We start from the raw sequence: 18,517 nt of genomic DNA, 5'->3' as shown, positions 1-18,517 counted from the left end.
GGACTATACCAATCTGCCAAGCAGCAGCAGAAGCGGTGGTAGCGGTAGCGGCAGCAGCAGCAGCAGCAGTGAGCCGGAGGAGGAGAGCTCTAGTGAGCACCTGGCCTGCTGCGAGCAAGGGGATATCGCCCAGCCCTTGCTGCAGCCCAACAACTATCAGTTCTGCTGAGGAGCCGACGACAGGGAGCACCACTCTCCCCTCCTGCAAGCTTCAACTTCTCCACGGACGGGGTGACGTGGGGAGAACACACAAACTCTGCCTTCGGTCATTTCACTCAACAGCTTGGCCCAGCGCTGAAACTTGGGAAGGTGAGGGATCCAGGGGAGGTCTGAGGATCCCACTCCCTGAGCGTGGGCCATCACTGCCAGTCAGGGGCTGGGGGCTGAGCCCTCACCCCCTCTCCCCTACCGTTCTCATGGTGTTGGCCTCGTGTTTGCTATGCCAACTGGTAGAACCTCCTTTCCTAATATTCTTCTCTTAATGGAAGTGGACTGACTTTATGCCTGTGAAGTCCCCAGGAGCTACACTGCTACTGAGAAAACCAGGCTCCTTGGGGCTAGACAGACTGGCAAAGAGTTGAGCTCTTCCTCTCCGAGAGGCGCAGCAAGAGCAGCAGATGCTCACAGACTACACTCAGCTCAGGCCCCTTGGAGCAGGATGGCTCCTCTAAGAATCTCACAGGACCTCTTAGTCTCTGCCCTACAAGCCTTCTTCACTCCACAGCCCTACCCCTCCTACCCCAGCACTGGTACTGCTGTGATGAGCCAAGTGGCAGCTAAAAGTTGGGGGTGTTCTGCCCAGTCCCCTGTCATTCTGGGCTAGAAGGCAGGGGACCTTGGCATGTGGCTGGCCACACCAAGCAGGAAGCACAAACTCCCCCAAGCTGACTCATCCTAACTAACAGTCACGCCGCGGGATGTCTCTGCCCACATTAAACTAACAGCATTAATGCAGTCAGCCTCTGGTTCTTTGTGCCATATGAGCGCCTGCAAATTCCCTGGAACTTCTTTCCCTCCCGCCTTCACATGCAGTGACGAGCTCATGTCTGTGGCGCTTGACCACAACGTGCACGGAATTGACTCCTGCTTCACCAAAACCAGATAATTTAATAAACTTTATTCTTGTTGGGGGAAGAGAGAAGGAGGGGGAAAAAAAGCCACCTACTCCACTCCTCTCAATAAATTAACACATGGCCAATTCCCAGGCCCTAAACAAACCCTGGGCACTTGAGCCAGTCCTGCTGTTTCCTTATGGCCCAGTCTGCTTCCCCTTCACAGAAGGGAGTTTTTCCTACTGCTGCCAGGTTATGTCATGGCCAGGGACCACATCCTGTCTGTGGAGAGGGTCCCAGGCCCAGAGAGGATGTTGGCTGCAGCAGCAGTGGCCAGGGAAAGGAGGAAGGGGATGCTCTTCCTCAAAGCTTGGGGGCGGAGAGGACAGTCCTGGAAGAGAGCTGTGGCTGACTGTTCCTCAGCTTCCCCCAAATGTGGGTACAGGAAGAGCAAGAGAGAAATGTATCCCTCCTTCAGGGAGAATCAAGAGCCCAAAGGGACCCCTAGTCAAAGGCAGGCCACCCCAGGCCCCTAGTCAAAGGCAACAGGCTAAGCAATTCATGAGACTGGGGGCGCTGAAACCAGGGCTCCTCAGGAGTGGGAGAGACCTGAGCAGCCTTCCCACCTAGTGCTGGGACTCATGCCTTAGCCCACCCAGGATCTCTACCCTGACCCACAGCAGGCCCCACGGAAGCCACCAGCTACCAGCCTTTCCCTCAGCCTCCCCTCCCTCCATTAAACATACCATGTCCCCCAAGTGTTCTCTCGGGGCCAGAAGAGATTTCCTGGCACCACTCCTGACCTGTGGAGGGTTGAGAACCGAGGACCCTGGGTGCCACCATGCTCAGGGAATGGAAGCTCTTTGGTCAGTCCCAGCAGTCAGAGGCCCTCCCCACAGGAGACCACTTCTGCAGGTCCCCTGGATACCTCTGCCTCAGGCAAGGGCCTTACTATGGCTTGAGAGATGGTCTAGTCCCTGTACAACAGCCTGGCTTATTCTGCCACTGTGGCCACCTCCTCTTCCTCACCCTCCTCCTCTGTCTCTGTCTTGATCTGAGCAACCCCAAGGCGGTAGAGGGTGTCACGAATGACCACCTCACCAGGCTGGCAGCTCTGTACAATGTCATGGATCTGACGATTGACAATCTCGCGGCTGGTGAGGAAGTCCATGAGGCGGTTGTAGAGGTAATAGTGAGTGGCATTGTCGAAGGCAATGGGCCGCTGGCGGACACTGTTTGGTTTGCTGTCCACGATGGAGGCCAGGATGGTTGCGTAGGGTGCCAATTCAGGGCACAGCGCCAAGGAGTGGTGCCCAGTACTGGGGTCGCCAGGATTGGGCTGTGTGCCTGCATGGACGATGCGCCGTGTGGCAGTCTTGGTGACTGGGTGCTGGATAGAGTGCTCAGTTTCTGTCATGTCCACAGTATAATGCTGGTCCAAGAGCTCTGGGCAGGACACACTCTAGAAATGAGAATGCCTTTTGACAAGAAGGAATGACTAAGGGGGAACCCATCTGGTGAGAACAAGCACTGTAGGCTCAGCCAGCCCTGTCTGAATCCTAACATCACCATGTACTGTGCCTCCTAGGCCAACCCCCGCCCCCCAGTGCCTCCATTTCCTCACGTGAGAACAGGGACAGTAACAGTGGCCACCTTCCAGAGCAGATGTTGGATTACTTGGGCTGTTATTGCCCCCGGTCCATTCAGGCCAGGGGCTGCAGGGGAGCAGAAAGATAAGGCTCTGACTAAGGTTAAGACACTTTGCTGGGGTCCCTGGCATGCTCATGGAGCCAGTGAGCCCCAGGGAGTAATGACAACAATGACTCCTCCAAGGCAAAGCCAGAGGCCTTCACTTCCCATAATGCATCCTGGCTGGGGCACTCAACCCTTGTTATTCTTCCGGAACTTCTTCCTAATTATCAGTTCTGACATCTATTTCAGCAAAGGACAAAGGTTGGCTTTGGAGGGTACATGACTGGTGAAAAATACTGTCTGGTACAATATACCAAGACACAGAAACAAGAGCTCTGCCACTAATCTGCTGTGTGAGCTGGAAAAGTCCATTTCCCCCTCTGGGCCTTAGTTTCCCCTTTTAATGAAAGGGTTGGTAAAATGAGTGTTTTCTAACCAGAGTATCTTCAGATCACAACAGATATACTGCATGCCATGCAGTATATCCATGGTCAACTAAATGTAGACATGGTGAATTAACCGTAATCCAGGGCTGGCTGGGGCCTTTAATATGTCAGTGTGCACAATGACTGTCAAAGGTGGCAACTTCCTAGGCTTCTCTGGAAGGCAACCTCTTTTAACACAAGGTACCTATGTTTGGGATACCCTGGGCACACCTAAGTGACATACTGTGGCCTCAAACAGAGGGCTTGGTCAGTAAAAACTTATGGAGTAGGCTGGGCGTGGTGGCTCATGCCTGTAATCCCAGCACTTTGGGAGCCTGAGGCAGGTGGACTGCTTGAGCCTAGGAGTTTGAGAACAACCTGGGCAAAATGGCAAAACCCCGTCTCTACCAAAACACAAAAATTAGCCGGGTGTGGTAGCGCATGCCTGTAATCCCAGTTACTCGGGAGGCTGAGGCAGGAGAACTGCTTGAACCTGGGAGGCAGAGGTTGCACTGAGCCAAGATCATGCCACTGCACTCCAGCCTGCGTGACAGAGCAAGACATGGTAGGCCTGAGGAGACATGGCAGTTCCTCAGGAGGTGACTCACCACAGGTGGCTCCGTGGGACTAGAGAAACAGCCCTGGTTCCTCCCCCACATCTGGTTGGTCAGCTCTGGGTAGCAGAGGTCAGCACACAGGGCCACTGACGTGGCCATATCTACCACATAGACAGGCGGCCAGTGGCGGGAAGAGGCAAGCAGGTCCACATGGTCACGGGCACTCTCACCCCGCACAAGATACTTGGAGCCGCAGACCACCTGAGAGACGAAGGGCAAGGGCGCAGGGTTAATTAGGAAGCCAGACTGCAGACAGTGTACAGTTCTCACTCACTCCCCAGGAAGATGAGCAATCAGCTTCATGGCTGAAGCCATGGCCATCCTGCCAGAGCCCATGGCATTCTGCTCCCTTCCTACTTCTGTCCTTAAATGAAGGCACCAGCTCATCTTTGCCCTTCAGAGAGACAGCTGGGAGCATCCTGTCCTCAACTTAGGCTGAAAGGCACCTCAGAACATCTTTCAAAACCCCACTCTCTACACACCATCTACCAGTTCACCATGCTAGCTACACAGCAACAGCAGCAGCAGCAGCAGCAGCAGCTAGGAGCTGGTTAAGAATGGAGATGCCTGGGCCCCAGGTCAAGCCTAAGAAACTAAGGTCTCTGGAGTAGGGTCTAAGCATCTGTACTTTGAGCAAGCTCCCCACCAGACCCCAGTGGGCTTGTTGCCCAGATGGGAACTCACAATGTAGTCTAGTAAACACCTCCACTGACAGGGCTCCCCAAGCACCATTCCACAGCTCTGGGAAAACCCACTTGGCTGTCACCTTCAGGTGATGCCACTCCCATCACAGTCCCCAAGATCTACAGCTCTCCCTGTGCTGTCAGCTGCTTCTCACAAGATGAACCCCCGTCGCATGAACACAATCCCCTGAGCAGGCTCTGATCTGCCCAGGGTAGAAGCATTAAGCTTCTCCTTCAGACACAGCTTCTGTTAAAGTAGTTGGGAACTGGATTCTCTTTTTATAGCTAGGTACCCCTGTTGACTCACGTGCTTCAGTGAACTGAAGGCTCTGCTAAGCCACCTCTCTCCCGTTTAGTACCTGTTAAGTGGGGTTTCCATCCCAGTATCTACCTGGGCCCACTCTGTCATCTAGTATATAACCTGTCCTGGAGCTAATTAACCCAGTGACCTTCTCCACACCCTTCCACAGGTTTCCCATTCAAAACCGTCCAAAAGGTCCCTCATCACTCAGAATAAAATACCCACTGTTACTCTGGCCTAGAGAGCTCTATGTGATCTGGCCCCTGGGGAGCCCTCCAACATCCCCTCCTCTCAGCTCACTCTGTCTCCCTACTCACGGCTTTGGTGGTCCCTTGGCTGCAACACTCCTTCCCTGGCTTGTCACTGGGCTCCTCCCTATCCTGCAGGTCTCGGTCTTCTCTGCCACCTCAGACAGCAGGTTCCTCCCTATTACTTTTTTTTTTTTTTTTTTTTTTTTGAGACGGAGTCTCGCTCTGTTGCCCAGGCTGGAGTGCAGTGGCCGGATCTCAGCTCACTGCAAGCTCCGCTTCCCGGGTTTATGCCATTCTCCTGCCTCAGCCTCCCGAGTAGCTGGGACTACAGGCGCCCGCCACCTCGCCCGGCTAGTTTTTTGTATTTTTTAGTAGAGACGGGGTTTCACCGTGTTAGCCAGGATGGTCTCGATCTCCTGACCTCATGATCCACCCGTCTCGGCCTCCCAAAGTGCTGGGATTACAGGCTTGAGCCACCGCGCCCAGCCTCCTCCGTTACTTTCTATCTTAGGCCCTTATCTAATTTCTTCAGAGCCAGTGCCACAAGCTGTGGTGACTGTATTTCCCCACTAAAATATATGGTCAGCTAGGGAGGAATGACATCTTTGTCATTCTTTATACAAGTTCGACTTATACCCTCAACAGCTGATGCCCAGGATGTGGTAAAGTGCTTAAAAAATACTGACAAAAGACCCAGCCTCCCTTCCTAGCCCACGGGGTAGTACCTGACCCATGGGCAGCTATGCCAGAGGTTGCCCAGTGACTTAAGTCTTGCCCCACAAAACTGAGCTGGATCAGTCTCTGTGGGAAGTTCAACATTAGCAAATTCACTCCAAGCTCCCTCTAGTTATTTTCTTACCTGATGGGGGCACACCTTGTAGATTTTACCACCTGTGAAGTGAGGTGGGGGCTGCATAGCTCTAGCTCCATTCTGTACAGATTCATAGAGGGCCAACAAGGAGAAGCAGAGCTGGTCCTGGAGTAGAAGGACACGATTAAAAACATAAGAGTGAATGCTAAGGGACCACGCCTGGTGCTCAGCATCACATACTCACCCAACACCCAAAGCAAAAGAATAGAGTGGGCCTTGGAGCCTCATCAGCCCAACCTCCTCTAGGTACAGGTAAGCAATCTGAGGCCCTGAAAGGATTAGGTCACAGACAAAGCCAGTCGGATTCTGAGGCCTGAGTCCTTTCACTTTTTACAGGGCAAAGAAACCATCAAAGGGGAGCTAACATTTGAATCTGATCTTGAAGGAAGCAGAACATTTTCAACAGCGCAGAAATATGAAAGGGAAAGTAAGTAACGTATGAATCAAACACATAGACACACACACACTCTTTGTAATAATAGGCATTTTCTAAGAGCTTGTATAGGTAATAACCAGACACTGTAAAGTGCATTCCTTACAACAGTCTCACGAGGTTAGTATTTTGGTTATTTCCATTTTACAAACAAGGAAAATGAAGCTCAAAATATAAAGCAGCTTATCCAAGATCACACGCAGTAAGGAGGAGAGCCAGGATTCCTGACCCCAGAACCTAGGCTCACAACCTTCAACAGGAGGAACTGCTAGAGGCCAGGCCCCACATACATGTCACCATCTAGCTGCTGACCACCTCCTAGGCATCCCTGACTGCCAGCAGCTTGGGTCCAAGGCGGATGCCGTCACAGGTATTCATATCCCTGCCCTGAAAAGTGGACCAATCAGCCTATCCTAGAAGCCCCGATAGCCACCACTGCCCTTGACACTCACCTTGGAGTCTTCTGCTCCAAAGGGGATTCCACACTGCCTTAGCAGATGTTGCAGCTTCTCTTCACTGTAGGAGCCAATCTCATCAAGCTTGCAGGTGCCCTCCTGGAGCAGCCTCACCAAGGCACTGCCGCTACCTGCAAGACACAACAGTGCTGGTGGGAGGGTGCTGCTGCCAGCCACCAGAGGCCATGGCTAGGCCCACAAAACAGCAAACAGTGGAAGCCAGCTCTGCACCAAGCTCTCCCCTGGTGCTGGCAGAGGTGGGACTCAAGTCAGGTCCATGCTTTCTGCAGATACCTGAAATCTCTCAGAACTGGCTTTCTGCCCTGGAACATCTGAGTGAGATACCCTGCAGACAGCTACTGAAAAAAACCCTAAAATAAGTCAGCTTTTAATCCAGTCTTCTAAGGTTTTTCAGAACCAAGACCTCAGATGCTTACCATGACTGCAGCAATAAGAGAGCAGTAGCTCTCGTTTTAAAAGTGTTCTCTACACAACGTTCCTGAACCTGGCTAGCGCAAGAGAACTACGTGGGGGCCTTAAAAAAATAATCCCTGGGGGCTGGGTGCAGTGGCTCTCACCTGTAATCCTAGCACTTTGGGAGGCCAAGGCAGGTGGATTACCTGAGGTCAGGAGTTCGAAACCAGACTGACCAATATGGTGAAACCTCGTCTCTTCTAAAAATACAAAAAATTAGCCAGGTGTGGTGGCGTGCGCCTATAGTCTCAGGAACTTGGGAGGCTGAGACAGGAGAAATGCTTGAACCCAGAAGGCGGAGTTGCAGTGAGCCCAGATCGCACCACTGCACTCCAGCCTGGGTGACAAAGCGGGACTCTGTCTCAAAAAAAACAAAAAAACAAAACAAAAAAAAAGATGCCTGGGCCCTTAAAGTATTAATAGGAATATGAGGTTGGACCTCAGTATCTAATATTAGGAGGCACTGTTTGAGAACCTGCACATCACAATATATTAAGTACTTATGGTATCAATTCAGTGGGTCATTTCCAAAAATTCAAAAATGAAATAAGACAGAAAATAAAGCGTATCGCACTTGGTAAGGAAAAATACTGTTTTGGGAATGTTGTTTCAATTATACACATGTGCATATGTACGAATATCATTCTGCGTCATGATACAAAATGTATTTCTTACTATGAGTTACAGTTAAAGAAGAAGGCTATTGCTCTAACTGTATTAGCTCACTTTATCTTCAGTGATCTAGGAAGTGGATAGCTATTATCACACCCTCTTTGTAAATGAACCAACAGTGGCTTAGGGCAATGATGGGACCTGACAGAGGGTCGCACAGCTACTAAGTGGCATAGCTGGGAATCCAACTCAAGCTCTTAGAAACTTATCCTCTTATCCGCTAGTCCAGGGTTTCTCAATGTATAATCCACAAAACTAGCTGCAAAACCATCTGGGAGGCCTATTTTGAAGGCAGATTCCTTGGCCTGCCCCTACACTTTCTCAATGAAAATTTTTGGGGATGGAGCCTTATCAGCATTTTTTACAGGAGTTCCCCTACTCAGTGTGTGTATCCCAGAAGAATGACAATGAGCCGTGCTCCCCTGCTATTTAATATGGTGGACCGCTCTTCGACTCTGCACCAGAACTTAAACTCTAGGGGATTTTGACACGGGCTGTTATTATCTTTCTGAAAGGAGTCCTCCAGTGGGGCCTGGCCCTCTCGCTACCACTGTGCTATCTTGCCAAGGACAACGTCCCAGACTCTTGATTGAGCCCTTTTTTGACCCCAGTCAGCCACCAGGTGGCCTTACCAGGTACTGGCTGCACATCCAGGTTTTTGTCTTTCTCAGTGTTGACGACCACAGCTCCTCTCATGAGTGGTGGGAAGAAGGGGGCAATAACGGAGGCATCAAATTTGGTGATAGGGATGCTGGCAGGAAATGCCACCTGCTCAATCACCTCTGTCTCCATCGTGGCCCAAAAGTCCTCCACATTTACCTCATTAGAGCCCAGGAATTCAGGCCAGGTGAACTAGAAGGTCAGGATAAAGAAGGTCAAACTGTGGGAGTCACAGAACATCAACAACACAACAGTCTACCCTGTCATTATAAACACGGGGAAACTAAGGCTTGGTGAAGAAGTCAGACAGCCAGGCCCTGCCAGGGAGCCTTGAATTTCAAGCTCTGTACCCACTTTTGGTCACATTTCTTTCTCCTACACCACAGTACTCTCCCAGGCATGAATAGTCCCTAAGTCTCTTCTGTTTCTATAGCTTTGTTCATGTCATTTCCCCCGTCTTACAAACAAAGGGGAGCTACCATTTGAGTACCTGTTATGTGTCAGACACTTTGTAATGAACTACTAAAAAACAAGTCTGGGGATGGCTGAGGTGAGTATTTGAGCACTTGAAGCGACAGAACAATCATGTCAACACAGGTCTAGTTCCAAAGCCCAAACCCTTACTCCCGATACCAGGCTGGCAAGAACGAGCAGAATCCTATTGAGTAAAATTCCAGCCATTTTCCAAGGCCCTGTGGATCGCCGACCTCCTCCCACACATTGTCGGCACACAGCTATCTCTTCCACCCAATGCAGCATTTACTTATCTCTTATAGACATCTATTAATAGTGCTTGTGCTACTCAATTTCTCTTCTTGCAATGCCCTCTTATATGGTTCTCAAAACGTGACCCAGATCCTAATACCTCAATCAGAGTTGTATAGGTTACTTATTAGAAATGTAAAAACCTTGGCCACATCTTGAGCTGTATGAACTAAACTCCTAATTTTGCATTTAAAAAAGTTTCCTTGGAGGAATGGTTCTCAAAGGGTGGTCCCTGGACAAGCAGCAAGAATATCACCTGAAAACTTGCTAGAAATGCAAATTCTTGGCCCCACTCCAGATCTCCTGAGTCAGAAATCCTGTGGGTGGCACCCAGCAAGCCCTCCACTTTAAAAGGTTGTGAGAACCACTGCCCTGTGTAGTTCTTATACCCACTGAAGTCCAAGAACCACTGCTCCCCATAAAGGCTCCTCTCCTCACCTTATTCCTTTGTTCGCCACCTCACAGGGTGCTTAGTGTATGCTCTGCGTAAACGGCACACCTGGGGGAATGAGGCCAGCTGAGTCTATCCTCTCCACAAGGAGCAAGGGAACAGGAAATGCCAACCCAGTACACCAACTAATCACAGGATCCTCCTTTATATAACCCCAAGAGAGGGGCTGACAAGTCTCTTCATGGATAACAGCATATTTAAGTTTTGTTCCGTAACTTCCTGTTTTAGTTCATAGACTTCAGGATACCCTCTTCCCACATACACCACACTCCTCTCCAGAACAAAGAAGTACCTCTATGAAAGAAGAACCTGGTACCATTGAAGGGAAGAGACAAGCAAACTGAGAGTGAAGGGAATGCTACTCCATTCTGGGACAGAGGAGCCTTGATATGGACAGGACAGGTGCCAGGCAGGACTAGCAGATGGCACCTTTGCAGGGAGGTGGGCCTCTGTCTATTCTTGGAAACCGTAAACTTGCTGTGGCCAGATATGATCAGAAAAACTAGAACTCGGAGTCCTAGGAGGTACTGGTGAGAATGGCAGTGCTTAAGGGTGCAGACTCCACAGCCAGTGGCTGAGAAAGAAGAAGGTCAATCTCAGCCCCACTCCTCTCTGCTTGGTGAGCTTGGGCAAGGCCCCTGGGCTTCAGTGCCTATGTCTCTGAAAACCTCATGGGGTTGTAGGGAAAATGAAGTCATATAGTAAAGCACTTAGCATAGATTAAGAACTTGGCATAGTAATAAAATGCTCAATAAATCTTAGCTACATTATTATTATTACTACTAGGCAAGCACATTTGAGTCAATCTGGAAACAGCCTCTAGATGAGACAACACACACAAAACGGTTTAGCTGCCTGGTTTTTTCACTGGGAAGAAAAAGACAGGACTATGCATTCAACCCTTAATATGTCTAGTGGTCCAGTCAAAGTACACCAAAGCTGTTCTCTACAGGTTCTGCAACTGCCTGATCAGTGAACACATGAGATGCAAGTCCAGTAAGCACCTGAAGGTCAGCTCATGTCCCAGGCTCTTGTTTACTATGGTAGAGTTCCGAGATGGAAACCTTACACTCCAATGCAACTACTGGCATACCCAAGGGGCAGTCCCTGCCTGTGAGTGTAGACCAGACCTCATGGCATGATCACAGGGAAAAGTAATCTAAGGGATTTTTTTTAAACCCTAAAGAAGGTTAAGGAAGATGTCCTACTATTCTGTTTGCTACGAGTTTTATCATAAATACGGGTGTAGAATCACACTAGAAAACCTTTTTTTCCCCCCATACATTTAATGAAATTATCATATAGGGTTTCTCCTTTAATCAGTTAAGTAGTGAATTACATTAACATATTTTCTACTGTTGAAACAACCTTGCTTTCCTGTGATAAACTTTGTCTTGATGCATTATTTTATTCATTAGATCTGATTTGCTATTATTTTATTCAGACTTTCATTTATATTCATGAGTACACTCAGCCCCAGTTTCTTCTCTTACATCAAATGTCTGATTTTGTTTCCAAAGTTATACAACCTTATATGAGTTGGGGAAATATATCCACTTTTGTTATTTGCCTATGTTTGGAATAACATTTCTTGGATATTTGTTATAATTAATCTATGAAGCCATCTGAATTTGGTGTTATTATTGTGTGAAAATTTTTCAGTTCAGAACCTAAGTCGGCTCAGGTCACTCTTTTCCTCCAACCCCTTCAGTGGCTCTCCCATTTCACTCTGTGTAAGTCCTTAAAACAGCCCACGTTACCCTACATAGCGTCGGCCTCTTGCACCGTCTGGACCTCATATACCCCACCACTCCCTCCCTCCCTCCCACACTCTGAGCTACACCACCGGTCTCCTTGCTGGTCTTCAATCATGCCCAGCGAGCCCACCTCAGACCCTGTTCTTTCTGTTCCCTCTGCCTGGAATATTCCTCCACAAAGCCACATGGGTTTCAGATCTCTACTCAAATGCTACTGTATCAGACAGGCCTTCCCCAATGACTGCCCTCTATAAAATACAAATGCCCTTTCCCATGACACTGCTCTCTCTTCCTTACCCAGCTTTACTGTGCTTCATAGCACTCACTACTCCTGGACAGATATTTGTTTCCTGTGTCCCCCAAACCAGAAAGTGAGCTCCATGAGGACAGAAACTTTGTTTTGTGTTTTTTTTTTTTAACTACTATCTCTCAGGTGTCTAAAACATGCATTTATATGTTTAATATATTTATTATATATATTTTTTGCTACTTACTCACTGGATACACTTTTCAAGTGAGTAACTGAATAAATAAATGCCTCTATTTCCATCTGGTATTCCCTAAATGAAATCTTGGGCTGTGGGAGGAGAAAGTCACTTGCCTCACCTAGACAGGACTGGCGCTGTCCACCTGCTGAGGACATCATGTAGGAAGGGAGCTGCCAAAATGAGAGAATTCCGCAGGTCCCTCATGGTGGCTAAGAGGCACTTACCTCCACGCTCTTCAATGCCAGCACATTCTCTTCACTCCTCTGGGCCAGTTCCACTTTGGGGGCCACACCACAGATGCCACAGATCATGTCATTGTAGTCTCGGACAGTGAGGCACTCAAAGGCCCAATAGCCATTGCACAGCAGCTCCTGCAGCTGGCTCAGCTCCTCCGAGGTCAGAGTCTTCTCTGGAAGAAGAGCAAGCACACTGAGAAGGGCACAGAAAAAAGACACTGAAGCCACTAGGGATGAGCCAGTGGGTAGCAAGTAGAGCAATTCTGCCAGACTGATTCACCTCAAAGAACACTCCAGTGTACTAACTACCCTGAGGGTCAGGGATCTGGCCTGCAAGTGCTCAGGTGGCAACCCAAAGGGCAATTCCCACTGGAATGATAGCTGCCTTGTACTAAGTACTAGATGCTGTGCTGAAAGATTTGAATATGTTATCTCATCCAATCTCACACGAATTTAATTATTTATGAACCAGGAGCTACTATCCTCATTTTATAGCTGGAGAAACAGAGGCACAAGAATAACTTGCTCAAAATCAAACTGCAACTAAGCGGCAGAGCCAAGACTGAAACACAGGCCCATGTAACTCCAGCACCTTTGCTCTACTCCATCTGTTCTCACAGCAGGTAAGGTAGAGGGGTACTGGAGCCTATAGGAGAGGGACGGGAAAAGCACAAATAGGAGTAAAGAGGGCATGGAGGAAAAAAATTCTAGACAGAAAGGACGGTTCTCACTCTCAGGTCTTGGCATGAGCCTTGAGACTGGAAGCAGACATCCAGGAGCTGTGGTCAGAATGAGTCTAACATGCAATGGGGCCAAGTCGCCCTATGACCAAAGGAGGTACTTATGGAAGTCACTGGTAAACTCTTGCTAAGGGTCCCTGGATGCACAGAAAGACTCATGCTTTCCAAAATTAGTTTGGCATTTGTAAAATTCAAAAGGAAGAGTGTATTCAGAAGTTAAGAATGTCTCCTTTTCAAAATAATCAGACTCTTCTTCAAAACAAGTCTTTTAACCAAAGACGATCACTGAAAATTCCCAGGGAGCTTAGGATTAACCTTGAGAAAGGGAAGAAAACAACTTTTACCTGTCTGCTCCTGCACTGACTTCAGAACAACACTGACAGACACTCTGGGGTCCTCTCCGAGCTTGATCTGGTTTCTGATTGCAAAAAGCAAGTCCAGGCTTACCAGCAGCTTGTTCCCCACATTAAAGAGACCTGCAGGTTAAGAAGAGGCAACAAGGAAATTAACGTATCATACACAATGGCAAAAAATAGAATACACACCAGCAGGATGTGGTGGCGCGCGCCTGTAGTTGCAGGCACTTGGGAGGATGAGGCGGGAGGATTGCTTGAGCCCAGGAGTTGTAGACCAGCTTGGGTAACACAGTGAGAGACTCCATCTCAAAAAAACAAAACAGGCCAGGTATGGCCTGTAATCTCATGCCTGTAGTATCAGCACTTTGGGAGGCCAAGGTGGGAGGACTGCTTGAGCCCAGGAGTTCATGACCAGCCTGGGCAACATAGAAAAGCCCCATCTCTATTTTATTCAAGTTATATATTTTAAAAGGGGAAAACAAAAACCTCACAACTAAATGCCCATCAATAGAGAAAGGTTAATTAAATTGTGATGCATTCATAAAATTGAAAGCATTAAAAAGAATAAAGTATTCCAACATGGAATCCATTTTTTTAAAAAGAAATGGATCTACCTGTTCTGACACAAAGCTGCCTACAATACATCATTCAACAACAACAACAGAATGAAATAGTACATATAGTAGATCCTTTTTCCCCCCAGTAAAAAAAAAGAAACACTTTCCTCCCACCCAGCTCAGTCCTTAGGACCAAAGGTCCTTTACCCCTCACACAACCGCACCTGCGGAAAGGCCAGGAGCATCCTTTAGATCATTAATGTGTAAGGGGTGTAACAAAGGCTATGAAATCACTCCAACACCAAATCCTGAAATGAATGAATCTGAGGAATTTAAGTGCAGTCAATTTAAGACAAATGAAAGTGGGTGATTTTGTATGTGCACAAAATATAATGCACTAATTTGCACAAAAGCAAATTTTGGAATACGTGTTCCCAGTGAAGAAGGGTATGGAGAAGTACAAAGGCTGAAATCATAAGAGAGAGCAAAGCTCTGGTCCCATAAATTTTTTTTTAAAAAAGCAAAAGAGGCCGGGCGCGGTGGCTCAAGCCTGTAATCCCAGCACTTTGGGAGGCCGAGACGGGTGGATCACGAGGTCAGGAGATCGAGACCATCCTGGCTAACACGGTGAAACCCCGTCTCTACTAAAAAAAATACAAAAAACTAGCCGGGCGAGGTGGCGGGCGCCTGTAGTCCCAGCTACTTGGGAGGCTGAGGCAGGAGAATGGCGTAAACCTGGGAGGCGGAGCTTGCAGTGAGCTGAGATCCGGCCACTGCACTCCAGCCTGGGCGACAGAGCGAGACTCCGTCTCAAAAAAAAAAAAAAAAAAAACAAAATAAAAAAGCAAAAGAGTCATGATGCCCCTAGAAATCACCAAGTACAAATGTAAAGGACAACTGATACCACATTCTGACAGGCTAGAGGTAAAACTGAATAAACAGAGTGATAAACTCAGAGAAAACTGTCAAGAAAAGCCCAAAAGAAGAATGAAAACACTCACAAAAGAAATTTACTATAGAAAAAAACTCATAAAGGATCATAAAAAGGACATATAGTCTACCTAGCACAAAGAAATACAACAAATTAACAAGTTATATACAAATTTTTACCTATAAAATTGATAAACTTAAAAAAATTATAATACTCATCTACAAAAACAAAGTCAACAGACAAACTTAATTGTATTTCTATACTAGCAATGAATAGCTGGAAACTGAACCATGTCATTTAGGACTGAAAAAAAAAAGTAAAATACTTACATGTAAGTCTAACAAAATATGTGCAGGACCTATATGCTGAAACTAGAAAAACTGATAACCTATTAAAATGGAGAGAAAGACTATGGACTGGAAGATTCAACATTTTTAGGCATGTCAAAATTTCCCAAATTGATATGTACAGATTGAACACAATCTAATAAAAATTCAAGCAGGACTTTGCAGATACTGACAAGCTGACTCTACAATTTATATGGAGACATACGTATTAGAATGGCTGAAAAACAAAAACAGATAATGCTGAGTGTCGGCATGCAGAGCAAACTGTAACTTTTACCTACTGTGGGAAGGAATGCAAAATGGTACAGCCACTTTGGTAATGCTGTTTTCTTATAAAATTAAACACACACTTACCATATGACCCAGCAATCTGATTCTTAGGTATTTACCCAAGAGAAATGAAGACTTAGGTTTCATTTCATATTGGTACACAAATATTTACAGCAGCTCTATTCGTAACTGCCAAACACTGGTAGCAAACCAAATATCCTCCCACGGGGAACAGATAAACAACCTGCTGTACATCGACACAACAGAAAACTACTCCACAATAAAAAGGAACAAACCACTGATAAAGACAACATGGATGACTCTCAAAGGATTAGCTTACTGAAAGAAGCCAGACTTAAAAGGCTACGTGCTATAATTGCTTTTACATGACATTCTGGGAAAGAGAATACTATATGGATAAAGATGAGATCAAACAGTTACCAGAGGTTGGGGGAGGGGGTGGGTTTAAATACAAAGGAACAGTAGAAGAGAATGTTTTGGGTGATAGACCTGTTCTATATATTGATTGTGAAGGCAGTTACACCACTTAGTATATCTGTCAGAAATGACGGAACTGGGAGCAACACACTTAACTACATGTAAATTTTAAAATACATGTTGATTAAACAAATATATAATCCTGAGTACTGGCCTAGATACACTACAGGGTAATAGGCACTCTTGTTAACTGTTGGCAAGAGCATAAAATAGTACAAATTCAATCTAATAATATAAGACATTAAAAACACGAATTCAAAATAAAGCACCATTAAGTTCTAAGACAAAGAGAATACATCACAAATATGCTTTCATCTTTAGCACTCAATTCTACAAACAAAATTTAGGATTCAACCAAAAATGGTGAGTGTTCCATAAATGCCTGATGTTGATGAATAATAGGGTAGGAAAGGGTAAATGTGGGGCAATTCTACTTCTGAGTATTTGTCCAAAAGACAAATTAGGGCTGTACACAAAGATGAATCACAAAAGTGTAAAATGGAGCACCATACATCCCTTTAAAAATGGTCATGTCCTTCTCTACTTGCTGGCACAGGAAGATGCCCATGAGGTACCCCTAAATTTAAAAAGCACATTCCAAAACAACACCTAGCACAACCGCACTTTTGTTCAAAGAAAGACTATAAACCTATAAATCCTATAATTTCTTATATTCTGCACAGATGAATAAACATTTCTGGAAGATTGAGAACATTGTTAAGTGTTTATCTCATGGCAGTAGGAATGCTCTTGATTTTTTGTTTCCTCTTTTTGTCTGTCTGCATTTTCCAGCCCGTCCACAATGAAGATGTTATTTTAAAGATCCCAGTTAAGAGCTTCAACACTTGAGAGGTAAAAGTCATCTTCTGGGACTAAGACATTTAGGAAGAAGATTCCCCCTTCCTCAGAAACCCTATCTGAGAAGGTCCGGTCCTCAAAGAGCCCAAGGTCTCATCCAAAAAGGCAGTTCCCAAGCCTGATTTTGGATTCTCTGAGGGAAGAGAAGGTTGGCACCCACCTGTGTAGATGTCTATGAAGCTGTGCAGGGCCAGACAATGGGGGTTCAGACACATCTTCACCTGGGCAGTCACTGTCTGCAGACGGCTGGCTGTCAGCAGCCAGCACTCCTGGGGCCCAGCCAGGGAGCTAGTACCAGAAACATCACCAACAAAAAAAAAAGAAGGGAAAGAGACTTCCTTATGTTGTTGCAAGGCTCAGTGATCAATGGCAAATTCTCATTTGCTGGAGCTTAGGATTTTCTAGGTTTTCTGGTAGGTATTTCCACTTTGTTGGAATCTGTGGAATCGTCCCCTACAATTAATGTAACTCTGAATTTATTACACAATTTAACCAATCCCAATGAACTCCCAAACCTAAACACTGTGTGGGGCAGTCCAGATGTAAACTAAATCCTAAGCTGGTGATAAATTTCAGGCATTTCAACAGAAATGAGAATTACCAATTATCACTTTACTTTTAGCAATCAGAAAGGTAAAGGAAGCCTAGAAACGGCAGAGAATAACATCTTCACAGTTACAGCTTTAATATAAGCTTTCTGAAGAAAGGAGCAATATGAACCAACTGGGATGGGGCAGCTAGGGGCAGAGTTAAGGGGTGCTTACTTTTGTCCCCCTTTGAATAATGGGCTGCTACAGAGAAGGCACTGCGTGGACGGAGACTCATAATAATTCGACCAAGAGGTTTGCTCGATGGTGACTGTCTCCTCACTCACGTTGGACAAGATAAGTCGAGAGCTGTTGAGTTCATGAATCAAGGCGAAGACCTCAGCCAGCTCTGACTCATTCTCAGGAATCTGCAGGACTTTGCGCAGCAGCTGCAGTGTGGACTGGCGCTGGATCTCCCTCTGGGCTGTGCTCAGGGGCTCTGTGGCATTCAGTACATCTGGGAGTGGTGAGCTCACCTCCTGAGAAGAGAGTGGATTGATCACCAAGCACTCAGAGCAGAAAGAGCCAGCTTCAGGCTAAAATAATAAAAGACTGGGAGCAGCAGACAGATAGGGCCCATGACTGACAGGTGGGAAACCTAGGTTCCTAACCAGCTCAGCTAATAACTCACTGTGTGACTAAAGGCTGGTTATTTTTCTCTGTGGGGCTCAGTTTCTCTATAGGTTGAGCACCCAAATCCAAAATGCTCTGAAATCTGAAACTTTTTGATCACTGAGACAACATTCAAGGGATATGCTCATTAGACATCTCAGATTTCGAATTACTGGATTAGGGATGTTCAAGCAGTATGTATTCTGCAAATATTGCAAATAATGAAATAATTCAAAAACACTTCTGGTATTAAGGACTTCAGATAAGGGATATTCAACCTGCATCAGTAAACGAAAGGATTATATACAACTCTTGGTAATGGATTCAACACTTAGCTCTCATTCATCAGGTATGGGGTTTAGAGGATAACAGACCCAGGTTTCAGTTCTGGATATGCCACTTAACAGCTGTATGTGTGGGACCCAAGGCAATTTACTTAATCTTTCTGGGTCTCAATTTCCTCATCTGTGAAATGACA

The 18,517-nt window shown here is 46.6% G+C and overlaps 2 protein-coding genes across 15 annotated transcripts in view; one reads left to right on the top strand and one right to left on the bottom strand.

The window, feature by feature from the left end:
• The window catches only part of CSF1R (colony stimulating factor 1 receptor), a 34,486-nt gene extending 33,532 nt beyond the window's left edge, over positions 1–954 (top strand). The window contains exon 21 of the mRNA XM_005558240.5: positions 2–954. Coding sequence (XP_005558297.3) covers positions 2–169 — 168 coding nt within the window. The 3' untranslated portion in view covers positions 170–954. The remainder of the gene's footprint in view (position 1) is intronic.
• A 148-nt stretch (positions 955–1,102) lies between these two features.
• HMGXB3 (HMG-box containing 3) overlaps positions 1,103–18,517 on the bottom strand; it is a 52,681-nt gene continuing 35,266 nt past the window's right edge. For 11 of the 14 annotated variants that reach the window (XM_015452125.4, XM_073994578.1, XM_073994577.1 and 8 more), the window contains 9 exons: positions 17,605–17,906; positions 17,001–17,128; positions 13,368–13,499; positions 12,272–12,456; positions 8,559–8,778; positions 6,778–6,911; positions 5,881–5,997; positions 3,778–3,987; positions 1,103–2,514 (listed from right to left, as the gene is read on the bottom strand). In XM_015452125.4, coding sequence (XP_015307611.3) covers positions 2,047–2,514; positions 3,778–3,987; positions 5,881–5,997; positions 6,778–6,911; positions 8,559–8,778; positions 12,272–12,456; positions 13,368–13,499; positions 17,001–17,128; positions 17,605–17,906 — 1,896 coding nt within the window. In that variant the 3' untranslated portion in view covers positions 1,103–2,046. Of the gene's footprint in view, positions 2,531–3,777; positions 3,988–5,880; positions 5,998–6,777; positions 6,912–8,558; positions 8,779–12,271; positions 12,457–13,367; positions 13,500–17,000; positions 17,129–17,604; positions 17,907–18,517 lie in introns of all 14 variants that reach the window. The other 3 variants (XM_045394390.3, XM_073994574.1, XM_073994573.1) reach the window with 1 other exon arrangement.

This window comes from Macaca fascicularis, chromosome 6 (genome assembly GCF_037993035.2).
Source record: "Macaca fascicularis isolate 582-1 chromosome 6, T2T-MFA8v1.1".
Taxonomy (NCBI): Eukaryota; Metazoa; Chordata; class Mammalia; order Primates; family Cercopithecidae; genus Macaca; species Macaca fascicularis.
The sequence above is the reverse complement of the archived record's forward strand: the minus strand, read 5'-3'. Positions and strand labels throughout refer to the sequence as shown.